The 12,828-nt window shown below is 42.6% G+C and overlaps 3 protein-coding genes across 4 annotated transcripts in view; 1 reads left to right on the top strand and 2 right to left on the bottom strand.

The window, feature by feature from the left end:
* LOC148354500 (uncharacterized) overlaps positions 1-7,842 on the bottom strand; it is a 45,333-nt gene extending 37,491 nt beyond the window's left edge. Inside the window, exons 1-4 of the mRNA XM_088350882.1 lie at positions 7,403-7,842; positions 618-656; positions 375-547; positions 260-302 (exon numbers count right to left, since the gene is read on the bottom strand). Of these exons, the coding sequence (XP_088207008.1) occupies positions 260-302; positions 375-547; positions 618-656; positions 7,403-7,606 (459 nt within the window). The 5' untranslated portion in view covers positions 7,607-7,842. The remainder of the gene's footprint in view (positions 1-259; positions 303-374; positions 548-617; positions 657-7,402) is intronic.
* Positions 7,843-7,990: 148 nt separating this feature from the next.
* Positions 7,991-12,828, bottom strand: part of shld2 (shieldin complex subunit 2) — a 132,366-nt gene continuing 127,528 nt past the window's right edge. Inside the window, exon 20 of one of the 2 annotated variants that reach the window (XR_015852451.1) lies at positions 7,991-8,057. The gene's annotated coding sequence lies outside the window, so the exon portion shown is untranslated. The remainder of the gene's footprint in view (positions 8,058-12,828) is intronic. The other variant, XR_015852449.1, reaches the window with a different exon arrangement.
* LOC148354499 (zinc finger protein 862-like) lies at positions 10,037-12,345 on the top strand. Its single transcript, XM_088351354.1, has one exon. It carries the CDS (start codon positions 10,053-10,055, stop codon positions 12,258-12,260), a length of 2,208 nt encoding a protein of 735 aa, XP_088207480.1. The 5' UTR covers positions 10,037-10,052; the 3' UTR covers positions 12,261-12,345.

Genomic DNA, 12,828 nt, shown 5'->3' with positions numbered 1-12,828 from the left:
GAATGCCTTAGAGACGAAATCGTTTTTTTTACCAATTAAAAAATCGGAAATTTTAAAATTTTATTTTTGGAGATTAAAAAAAGCGGAATTCCGCGAATTAGCGGAAAAAAAATCACATCCCTGTCCTTATAGTCTGGTGCACCTGAGATTAGTTCTGGGGTGTGAGCGAAAAAGAACTTATGCTTAGTATTTAACCAGTACATCAGAAACGTTCTGCCATGCTCGTACCACGGCGTTCCAATCACAACATTTATCCTACCTCGACAGAGATGATGACACCAACGGATCTGCCCAATGGCAGCCTGGTGATAAGAAAGAGAACCGCAAATCAGGAAAGGTGAAATAAGCGATTGCGGCAAAAGGCCCAAGCTTACTTTTTAGGTCGCTGCTGCAGCAGCCATGCGGGGGCTTCGCCTTTCCTTAGGATAGGTTTGGGACCCATCTCCGACAGCTTATTGTCAGCTGGAGTTTTGACGTCGGCCGGTTTACTCTCTGACTGGGCGGAGTTAGTCGGCTGGTTCGAAGCTAAGGCTTTGTAGGCGTTGAGCTGTCGGATGAAAGGGGAAAGCGTTGAGAGCCCCATCAGACAGCATTTATGGTAGAGGTCAGCCACTCACCCACTCCGGCCGATCTGTCATGCTCGCGGCATCCGGGATCTGAAATGAGGAAATCGTATACGGTCATCGCTTGCTGTGTCGTGGTTTACTTATCGCGGTTTAGCTACTTCGCAGATATTCATTGAGTGGTTTTTCGGCAGCAGACAACAAACAGCAAATGTTATCACAAGGACCGAGGGCTGTGTGTGTCTGTATATTGGGATAGGCTGGTGTATACTGTCAGTCAAACACAAGTCAATGTGTCCGCTGCCATAAAACCACCTGCAAAGCTCAGCTATAGCTGAGCTAGTATTTCAGCGACTTTACGTTAGATTGTAAATAAATTCATCGATGAAATCAGAACGAGCGCCAAAAAAAATGCTGATCACCAGCAGGTTCTCCGTCGATTGTGATCTTGTACAAACTGCGCTGGATTTTAAACCGCAGGCTTAAACAGAAGAAAATGAAGCAGTTTCACATCCAAAAATCTCCGGGGGGATGTCTAGTACACAATTGAAAAAGAAAGATGGCGACTGCGCATGGATACATGCTTGCGGCTCGTAGCTCTCCAGCTAACCTTCTATTTATTGCCGTTCTCTTGTCTTTTTTGCTTTCACTTTTGGACACATGTGTGGCTAAAACCACTTACAGTAGGGACGAACTTATTCGGTTGAGTGGGCGTCTAAATTTCGACTTTTCGGACACTTTTTATACCGCCCATGATATACCGAGCGAACTTCAAAGAGACCCGGCATCGTTGTGGACATCTATCCCTCTTAATAAGCGGCGGCGGCGGAGGCGGCGTTCAGAAAGAAAGCGCGGCTGCCGTGCAGGTAGATGTGTGAAAGCTGCTGGAACTACACCTGAGGAGAGTGATGTATTTATAATATTTAGAACTGAAGGCCCAATGACGCTAAAAAGACTTTTAATAAGTGAACCTGGGAAGTTGTCGGTTTGGCCGTAGTCACCACTTGTTTGAGATCATCAAGTGACAGTTCACTAAAACCGGCCATTTTCCCTGGGCAGCCACCCTGTCGTGCATCTGTAAGTTTCAGTTCTTTAATACGAGTGGTACTAATAGTATCTTTAGCAATTTCTTCCTGTATGCATTGAATCTTTTTAGTGAAGAAGACCATTAAGTCCTGAGCAGAGTGTGTCAAACTATCAGCGATAGTCTGTTGCCTTGTAAGCGATGCTACAGTGTCAAAAAGGGCTTTGGGGTTGTTCTTTTGAGACGCAATCACCTTCGAAAGGTAGGCCGATTTTGCAGAGGCAAGGGCCGCTTTATACTTTAACAAGCTATCACACCAGGTTTGATGGAAAACCTCAAGCTTGGTAGCGCGCCATTTTCTCTCCCATTTCCTGCATTCTTTTTTAAGGGTTCTAGTTTCATCAGTAAACCAAGGTGTGCGTCTTTTAGGACGTGATTTTAGTTTTATGGGCGCTATGGTATCCATCACACTAGTCAGGGTGGTATTGAACTCATTCGTGAGTGAGTCAATCGAGCCAGTGTATTTAGGAAAGGACGCAACTGCTCCAGGAAGGAGTTCAAGGAGCTCAGAAACTGTGCCAGTGCTTATATTGCGTCCGCTAAACCCTTCAGCTTTTTTAACACTACATTTAGTTAGCACCTCAAATGTCACTAAATAATGATCGGAGATAACGGTAGTACACGGTAGCACCATAATGTTTGAGGTTAAAACTCCTCGAGTCAGAATCAAGTCTAGCGTGTTCCCATTTTTATGGGTTGGCAAATCAACCAGTTGAGTAAAACCAAATCCATCAAGTAAGGAACTAAACGCAATAGTGAGTGAACTGTGTGGGTCATTCATATGAATGTTAAAGTCTCCCATAATTATAATTTTGTCTGCATAGGTTACTAGTTCAGACAAAAGTTCAGCAAATTCATCTAAGAAAGTTGTGTATGGCCCAGGAGCACGATAGATAGTTATTACATCAATTGACAATTGAGGGGACCGCGTCACAAGAGCCTCAAACGTTTTGTAATTATTAGCGGTCCGTGGATTAAATTTGAGCGATTTTTCGGAGATTAGCGCAACACCACCACCCCTTTTCAGCGTGCGTGCTGTATGACTACTCTGGTAGTCTGGGGGAGAAGCATAATTAAGCGCTAAGTACTCATCCGGGCGTAACCACGTTTCACAAAGACCCATACAATTCAGTTTATAATCACGAATAAGGTTATCAACAAGTAAAGCTTTTGGAGCAAGCGATCTAATATTTAACAGACCAAATTTTAGCTTTGCTGAATCATTTGACTTAACTGAACTCTTTGTAGTCTTTGTCGAGATCTTCAAAAGCTCCCGGCGTTGTGGCCGTTCGTGAGCGCTGAGTTTAAAGCTTCGGTTGTCCGGCGAGGAATGAATGGTGGAATTAGTTACATCCTCGCGTCCATCCTCACGTCCATCTTGCTGCTTAGACTTCACACGCTTCACACATCTACCTGCACGGCAGCCGCGCTTTCTTTCTGAACGCCGCCTCCGCCGCCGCCGCTTATTAAGAGGGATAGATGACTTGACATTGAGCCGCATTTAAGACGCTCATTTATGGACTGTGTCTAAGGCTGTCAATCTCAATCAGCTAACACAGCAGTCATATGAACATATGCGCAAGAATGTGACAAAAACCTATTCAAAACCGCGGGAATCTCGAGCATTTGGCTACCGAAAGGAGTTACAGTATACTTCCGCGGTTTAGCCTCGCTACATTCAATTTATTCACTTTGACATTCAGAGCCGTGGGCAGAATTTGAGTCATCAACTGCCCAAGGTCCTCGTGATGTTTTGTTCGACTTAGACAATCGGACTCCCCTGATCCGCGCCAGTTTTTAGCGAGCTGTTAGTGGGAGCCGAGGCGACCCGCTGGGGACGCACCGCGCCAAGATATGCATGAAGGGCCCGGTGCTCATCCGAAGTCGTCGCTGACACCATCCACCAAATGAGGTATTTCAATTTCTGAACGCTACCACTAGAGGGCCAAATGCTTGAAATCAATCATCAGCGCGTCTGAGTTAGCAGGAGTGTTCCTTCCCATACAGATCGGAGTCCACAAGCTTGTATTTTTCTTTCGTGCTCTCGTGCTTCCTGACTCCTCCAACCACAACCGCCAGCATTCTCTACACCAGGGGTCAGCGCAACATTTTTTTAATATCCAACAGAGCTGTCATTTTACACCGGTCCAAATATTGATAGACATTTTAATCGTCTAACTCAGTGTTTTTCAAACCTTTTTATACCAAGCTACACTTATATTTATTAGCAAAGTTCCGAGGCACACTGTCCGTCGAAAATGTTTTAAAATGAAGTGTACTACCGCATAAGCAGATCATTCGTATATAAAAAGAAAATACATCAAATAAAAAAAGAATGTGCTTTATGTTTTCATTTTTTACAGTACAATCTTAAACCGCTTTATTAAGCAAAGTTATTAAATGTACTGTGCTACCTCACGAGCAGATAATTAGTACATAAAAAGTATATAAAAATCTACTGCCACCTACTGATATGGATCTCATCTCATTAGCTGCACCGCTTATCCTCAGTAGGGTCGCGGGGTGCTGGAGCCCGTCCCAGCAATTATCGGGCAGTGGGCAGGGGACACCCTGAACTGGTTGCCAGCCAATCGCAGGGCACACGGGGACGGACAACTCACTCGCTCATTCACAGCTAAGGACAATTTGGACCGGCCAATCCACCTGAAATGCATGTCTTTGGAATGTGGGAGGAAACCGGAGTGCCCGGAGGAAACCCACGGAAGCACGGGGAGAACATAAAAACTCCCCACAGTAAGGCCGGGAGCTGGATTTGAACCCACGCAGGAGGTTCCCATGACCTCAGAACTGTGCCGCACACGCGCTAACCACTGCGCCGCCGTGCTGCCCACTGATATGGATGACTATTACAATTCCTCGTCTGAAGAATGCAAAAATACTGAATAATGACCTGATTTTTTTGAAAGTTAAAATTCCAGCGGCACACTAGACAAGGTCTCACGGCACACTAGTGTGCCCCGGCACACTGGTTGAAAAACACTGGTGTAACTGACCTATTTATCTTCCACTATTCTTGTTCATCAATTAACTAAAAAATGAAACTGAACAAGTGGAAAGGCCTGTAGCCATTTTGACTGCAACTTTTTACAAGAATTAACCAGAATCAACCATTCTTCATCATATATAAACTCCAATCAAAAAACAAGTCAAATGGTCAGCTACTATACCATTCATCAATGATAGCTTGTTGCAGAAAATATCAAAACTTGAAATAACAGCAGCATTGCAGAGGACACACGCACGCACACACGCTTCTTTAAACTATTCGCCTTCTGTAAATGGTTTTCCATGCTTTGCTAATCAGTGAGCAATTTGTTAGATGGCTTCAGTGGTGGTGTTTTTAGCAGCGACAAAGGTTTTCAGGGTCTGTGTTTGCCATATCTGGACACAGCGCGTTTTAAAGTCTCCGCCTTGAATACATGTTCATGTTTCGTCTCGTAATGACGTTTACCACTTGAGGTACATCGCTCTCGGGGCATAATGCACAAAACAGTACGGTCAATTTTTGCACAAAGCCTCATCTATCTGTCCACGCTGGCTGAAAAGAACGCGAAGTTTTCGCTCGAGGAGCCGTCACGATTCGTTCATTTATCGCGCATGTGTGTTTCGTTGGCTGGTTTAAAACATGGATCTCTCCTCTGCGAGGTCCCGCGCAAACACGCACTGACACACGGAGGGGCGCTACCGTAAACGGTCTGAATTTATATAGCGCTTTTTCAAGTAAAGCTTCTAAATAACACGGTGCGCAACTGAAAATGTCTAAATTTCAGGTAAATGCACTTTGTAAAAATAATAATAAATCATTATCATTTTGCCGTAAGCTTGCGTGCAAATAGTGGCATGCGTGTCAAAGGTTGCCAACCCCTGCTTTACGCTAAGTGCTCATAATAAACTAGCATTTCATTTCATTGATGAAAATCATAATCAACTTATTACTGTAACTTTGTGTTTGAATGTGATTAAAGTGATCAGAAAGTTGTGTTAAAAAGCAATTAGGGTTAAACTTGGATGATTTGGTGAAGTCGGAAACGAAATAATGGGTTTTCAGTCATTTCTTTTGAGCATTTGTTTGAGATAAGAGAAAATCTAGATACAGTGGAATCTCAGTTTTCGAACGACTCACAGTTCGAACAAATCGGAGCCCGAACAAAAAATTCGAGAAATTCTTGCTCCGTAGTTTGAAGAAAATCGTAGTTCGAACGCCGGTACGATGCGTGAGTGCGTACGCAAAACCACGTTAAGTATTCCGCGATACAGCTATGGCTAACTAGTGCAGTAGTACTGTCTAGGGGTGGATTTTTCACACATTTTTTTCACTCCTTTTAATTTTCTCAGGTGCAATTGCACATCCACTACACTAGGGGACGTCCGAGATGAAACAAATGTGTAGCAAATGGGCCGAGTTACGGAATTTCGTCGAACTCCACCACCCCGATGAAGCTGGGGTCAACAATGACTTTAACGACACCGTCATGAACCACTTCCGAAAAGTGCTAAAAAGAAGGCAGAAGCAAGTGTCATTGGATAGATAATTTAAGAGAAAAGAACAAACTGTAACCAAGTCATCCGTAGCAGATTTGCACGTGTGAGCACCCCTCAGACAGTAGAGCTCCCCAAAGTTTTTATGGAAGGGGACTCTCCTTCCAAACAATAATTTTCCTTCCTCCTCCATTTCTCTCCACCGTCCACCTGCACCGTCTGCTGACCACCACAAAGGTAAAAAAATCCTATTCATAATTATTTTCTTTATTCTTTTTGTTATTTTTACACGTTCATGTTAGCTTAATCTTTCGTACGGAAGATTTCGCTAATGCGAACGCACGATTAGCTTGGGTTACATTTATGTTTATTTGGGTCTTAAAGGTAAACAAAGGTAAACATTCAGGGTGTTGGAACGGATTAAAACGCTTTACATTACTTATAATGGGAAAAATGATTTCGGCGTTCGAACAAATCGCTTTTCCAACAGGGTTCTGGAACGGATTTTGGTTGAGAACCGAGGTTCCACTGTACATCGAATTAGACCGGTATGCTAGAACGGCGGCACAGTGGTTAGCGCGTGTGCGGTACAGTTCTGAGGTCATGAAATCAAACCTCCTGTGTGGAGTTTGCATGTTCTCCCCGTGCTTGCGTGAGTTTCCTTCCACATTCCAAAGAAACATGCATTTCAGGTTAATTGGCGGGTCCAAATAGCCCCTAGGTGTGAATGAGCAAGCAGTTGTCTGCTCCTGTGTGCCCAGCGACCAGGGTTGGGTAGGGTTACTTTACCTTGATTACTTTCAATTACTTTTGGATTACTCCAATACCAAATATGCTAATAGAAGACAAAAGAAAAAAAATGACTCAACACATGGTAAGCTTTCTCTCCTGGCTTCGATCTCCGGCAAAACTAACATTAAATGCCACAGAAACAAAATGAAAATAAATCTAAACAGATTGCCAACATCATTTTTGCCGTTCCGTGTATTCCGTTACTCCCCAAGCCTGCACAAAATTTAGTCATTTTACTCATATTTAGCGTATTTTGTCTTTCATTGGCATATTTGGTATTGGAGTAATCCAAAAGTCATTGAAAGTAATCCAGTTAAAGTAACTTTACCCAACCCCGCCTGCGACTGGCAGGCAGCCAGTTCAGGGTGCCCCCTGCCCGAAGATAGCTGGGATGGGCTCCAGCACCCCCGCGACCCTACTGAGGATAAGCGGTGCAGATGATGATGGATGCTAGAACACTTACACATGTGGGCACCCCCTCCCAGCCTTCTGGAGATGGACCCCATTCGTCATATGGCGAACCCCAACCCCCGGCCAGCGGGGGACCCCAAACACCAGGCGGACGCGGGCCCCAAACACCAGGCGGACGCGGGCCCCAAACTCCTGGGGACGGACAAAAATGCGGAGGTGTCGGTCCACGTGGCCTGGGCATTCGTCCACGGCTCATGGCGTTCACTGTTATGCAAACAAGCTCAGCTAACACTAAATTGTAAGCCTGTGCAGTCCTTTAAGATATTAATAAATAATAAATGCGACTTGGCCAAGAGACAAAGTAAAACAGTACAGCTTTACTCGAAAATATATAATTCTAACGGACTTAAAAAGTTGGAAAGATAAAATAGAAAATAATGGAGTTCAAAAACAGTTTTAGATAAGTAGTCCTGCGGTGTGTCGTCTTATTTGTGTTCCCTTTTCTTCTTCGTTTTCTTTGTTCGGTCCAAATGAAAGTCGTGTTCATCTCACGTTTGGCTCAATAGCGCCAACCCCAATTTCAGTGGTGACTTCGTAATATTGGTTTTAATAGTGAAGGCTCGATGATTGTTCAGGAGAGGGTTGGGTAGAGTTACTTTAACTGGATTACTTTTAATGACTTTTGGGTGACTCCAATACCAAATATGCTAATAAAAGACAAAAGAAACTAAATATGAATAAAATGATGACTCACAACACGTGGTGAGCTGTCTCTCCTGACTTTGATCCCCGGCAAAACTAACAACATGCGACAGAAACAAAATGAAAATAAATCCAAATAGCTTGCCAACATCATTTTTGCCGTTCCATGTATTCCGTTACTCCCCAAGCAGGCACAAAATTGAGTCATTTTATTCATATCTAGTTTATTTTGTCTTTTGTTAGCAAATTTGGTATTGGAGTAATCCAAAAGTCATTGAAAGGAATCAAGTTAAAGTAACCCTACCCAACTGGGTTCAGGACATAGTAAAGCTCACGAGTCAAATTCATGGGATTTGGCCTGCAAAAAGCTTCAAATGTCTGAGATTCTAAAAAAATAACAGGTAAAAAGAGTGCTTTGATCAAGAACTACATTTCCCACAATGCTCGTCGGCTATGACAGTGTGTTACGTCGCAGCAACGACTACACGCTTGTATTCCATTCCGATATCTATGAGTGGAATTGAGGAAAAAAATGATCATAAAAATGTCCAAGATTATTTTGTTAATTTTCTATGCAATGATAGTACTTCATATGTTATTGATTTGTTCCCAGATCGTGTTTATTTCTAGAATTGCTCGTAGCTTGAGCAAATCTGCCAATACGAAATAACTGAAAACCAATTAATTCGTTCCCGGCCTCCCAAAAGCATCCAAATAAACCCAAAATAGCAATAAAACACGTCTTCCTGATCACAAAAACACGTACAAATAGTAATTGAACATAAACATATAGTCATAAGATCATAAAATAACTTCTCATAACTAGGATTTGCTCCTGTATGATGTGCAAAATGTTTCCCAGAAAACATTGCATCTCAAACTTCTAGTAGCACGAACAGTAGCGGTATCACTGTATTCAATTTTGATGAGGCAAAATGTAGATTCCCCATTGAGTTGAAATGAAGATTTATTTTAACCACACCTCTGCTCTAAGTGTCCTGTCTCAAATTCACATCCACGAGAGTGAGGCTTCTTGCACAGTAGCGGTAATAATATTACAGTGTTTGTATATCTATTAAAATCGACTTCAATTTGTTACATATCATATATATCTCTCACATTTAGTGACCCTATAACCCAGGGGTGTCAAACTCATTTTAACTCAGGGGCCACGCGATAGAACAAACATTCTGTCGGAGGCCGGACTAGTAGATTAAAGAGAAAGAAAAAGAGATAAAGAAATAAGAGAAAGAGAGAGGGAAAGGGAGAGAGGGTGGGACAAAGAAAGAAAAAGAGAGAGAGAGCATGAGAAACAAAAAATAAAAAGTTGTGAGAGGGGGAAAAGAAAGGGAGAGGAAGAAAAAAATCCAAAGAGAAATTGAAAGACAGAAGGAGAGAAATGAGAAAAGAAAGGGCGAAGGGTAGGAAAAGAGAAAGAGAAAAGGAAAAAGGGAAGTTAGTGCAAAATAAGTTAAAAAGACACAGAGAGAGAAAGAAACAAAGAGCAACAAAGGAAGAGAGAGATAGAGACACAGAGAGTGGGAGAAAAGGGGTGGAAAACAGAGAGAGTGAGAGAAATACAAGTACAGTGTCTTTGTGAGAGGAACCTGGCTTTGGCAACATCGAGTTGACATATTTCAACCTCTGAGTGTTGTCTTGCGGGCTGGATTCAATCCCTTAGCGGGCCTGATTTGGCCCGCGGGCCGCCTGTTTAACACCTGTGCTATAACCAGTGTCCTGGTTTGCCGGCGTCCCTGCGTCCTAGACGCATCATTTTTGCATCGTGTCAAATCAACGTGCGTCCCCGGGACGCAATGTTTTTGACACCAAATTGTCATTATCACCCGATGACTTTTTTTAAACAAAGATTTACCGCACTCCAAACTTTTCGGCAGGTAGATCCGCCATTGTTGTTATGGTCTCGCGCAGATCTCGGCAAACGAGATCTCGTTGCTTTTAGATGACGTCATTGTGTTGGTGGTTGTCGAGTGAAAGGAAGTATGGCTCCGAAAAAACAGTTAGTATTAGGTGCAAATCAACAAAAACATGGCAATTTCTTCAGTATCGGTAATAAATCGAAACATAACACAGAAAGTGGTAACAACGGCAATAATTCCGGCGCGAAAAAACGGCGGAGAAATTCTTCTGAAGACCGCGAAGGCAAGGAAAAGACGTGTTTTGAAGCGAACGATTCGACGAAAGAAAATAAACAAAAGAAAACTCCTAGCAAGAAGAGGACTTTTCTGCCAAAATGGACTCAATTCTATTCCTGGTTACGCTATGAGGAGGATGATAATGGAGGGTACATGTTCTGTGACGCGTGCACCCAGCGTGACAAAAAAACTGGATTGCATAAATCATTTCGGAATACGAACTTTCAGAAAAGCAATTTGGATCGGCACAACGACAATGAAAATCACAAATTAGCTATGGAAATTCCCTTGCTGCAGGAAGAGGGAGGCAAGTATGAACAGATACGACATCAAAAAGAAGACTTGGCCATGCTTTCACTGCTAAAAATAGTTAAGTGGATGACAGAGGAAGATGTTCCATTTCATAAATTTAAAAGCCTCATAAATCTAATGCACGACCTTGGTGTGGACACTTTGAAAATTCTGAGCAATAGTGCCATCAACTATGATTCTTATTTCGCAATTCACGAACTCTTGGAAAGTTTATCAAAAAGTGCTGAAAATAATACGGAAGAAGAAATGAAAAAGTCACCAGTTGTAACCGTTATGGCCGATGAAAGCACAGACTCCGCGAATGTAAAACGTCTCGTGCTCTACACACAAATCATCAATCCTGAGACTATGGAGCCTTCAACACGCTACCTCACTAATGTGGAGTGCAACGATGCAACCGGTGCAGGTATTGCAAAAACGATCACTGCAGAAATGGAAAAACGAGGCATTCCAATGAAGAAAGTCATGTCATTGGGCAGTGATGGCGCATCTGTTATGACCGGCAAAAAGGGAGTAGCAGCGTTATTACGGCACCAGAATCCTCACATGACGAACGTGCACTGCATCGCTCATCGATTGGCATTGTGTACATCCCAGGTGGCTGAAAATATTCCAGCTCTTGTACAGCACCAGGAAATACTGGCAAGTCTTTTTTATTACTTTAGCGGCAGCAGCAAAAGAGGAAAATCTCTACATGATGTACAGATGATCTTGGATGAAAAACAACTGAAGATCAAGGAGATCCATGCTGTGAGATGGCTGTCCTGCTACAATGCACTCAGCACAATCTACAAATGTCTGGAGTCACTCTTGGTCTATTTCCGGGATGCCAGCTCTGAGGCCAGCAAGGACCCCAAAAGTGTTGGTCTGTACAAGAAACTGTCAAACAACAACTTCATATCAATTACCTACATGATGTTAGATGTCATGGCACCAGTGATGATACTCTCCCAATTTTTTCAAACTGAGAATGTGGACCTAGGACTGGTCAATGTGAAGAAAGCCCATTGCATTGCAGAATTGGAAGCTGTTAAAGGTTTAGACACTCCTCATTTCGTGCAGCTGAGAAAAGACCTTGCTAATGGAACCTACAAAGACATTCATAAGGTTTCATATTCCCCAGGATTCAATTTAGCCACAGTCACTGCTGCCTTCGTCGACAACTTGATTGACCATATGAATGACAGATTTCCTGAAGGAGATCTTCTCTTCTCATTTTCTGTTCTCGGCATGCGACCCCTTAGCTTCCTGACAGCAGAGGAAAGAAGAGAATATGGAAACGAAGAGATAGAGATGCTGTGTGAGCACTATGGAAAATCAAAAACTGTTGAGTGGATGGAGGATGATTACACTGAGCATTCAACAACATCAGAGGCGAGAATATCAATCTGCGCTGCGCAAAGAGAATGGGGTCTGCTGAAAGAGGTGGCGTTGGCACGGAATTATAGCCGGGATAATATGAGAAGTTTGTGGAGCAGTATCATCTATTTCCACAAGGAGGATTTTCCAAATCTCATTTTGTTGGCGCAGCTTGCAATGACATCAGCCGTACATACTGCGGGTTGTGAGAGGCTTTTCAGCATCCAAAACAGCATCCTCACAAAAAAGCGAAACCGCCTCAATATCGCAACACACCAGCTTATGAATGTGCTTCTTACCAAACAATTGGATCTCGAGAAGGCATTACAACTGTGGCGGGACAGCAAACCACGAAGAATATATGAACTGAAAAATCTGAAGTGATTAAAACTGCATGAATATATAGACTAATATTTCGGCAATATTAGTTTGTCTAATGTACAATATTTTGTGAACTGAAAAATCTGAAGTGATAACCGATTTGTATTACCAATAAACTGTGATGATTAAAACTGAATGAATATATAGATTTATACTATATATTTGTCGCCGATTTACAATTTCAACCTCTAGATAGATACTTTAGATAGATAGATACTTTATTCTAGCACTAACACTAAATTTTGGGGACCCATAGATTTTTGAGCATGCGAGTCCCCGGGACCCATCACTTTTCACAGGTCAAATAAACACTGATAATTATAACTAGGGTTTGCGAGACCTTTTACAACTAATGTTTGCTTGTTTGACTTTAACAGTAAATTCAGAATGACTTTACATGAAGGAGTAGATGCATTTAGTTTACATACCCATTACATTTGGTCACATTTATAAAGTACTTTATGGCCCTTCGAGGACAGCCATTGTGCTGAGGTGGCTCTGTGAAAATGAGTTTGACTACCATGTAGTAAAGGTATATGGATGAAGCTCAATGTCAGGTCAAGTCATGTTG

The sequence above is a fragment of the Urocampus carinirostris genome, chromosome 13, assembly GCF_059441175.1.
Source record: "Urocampus carinirostris isolate Australia breed hairy pipefish chromosome 13, RoL_Ucar_1.0, whole genome shotgun sequence".
In the NCBI taxonomy this organism is placed as follows: domain Eukaryota; kingdom Metazoa; phylum Chordata; class Actinopteri; order Syngnathiformes; family Syngnathidae; genus Urocampus; species Urocampus carinirostris.
The sequence above is the reverse complement of the archived record's forward strand: the minus strand, read 5'-3'. Positions and strand labels throughout refer to the sequence as shown.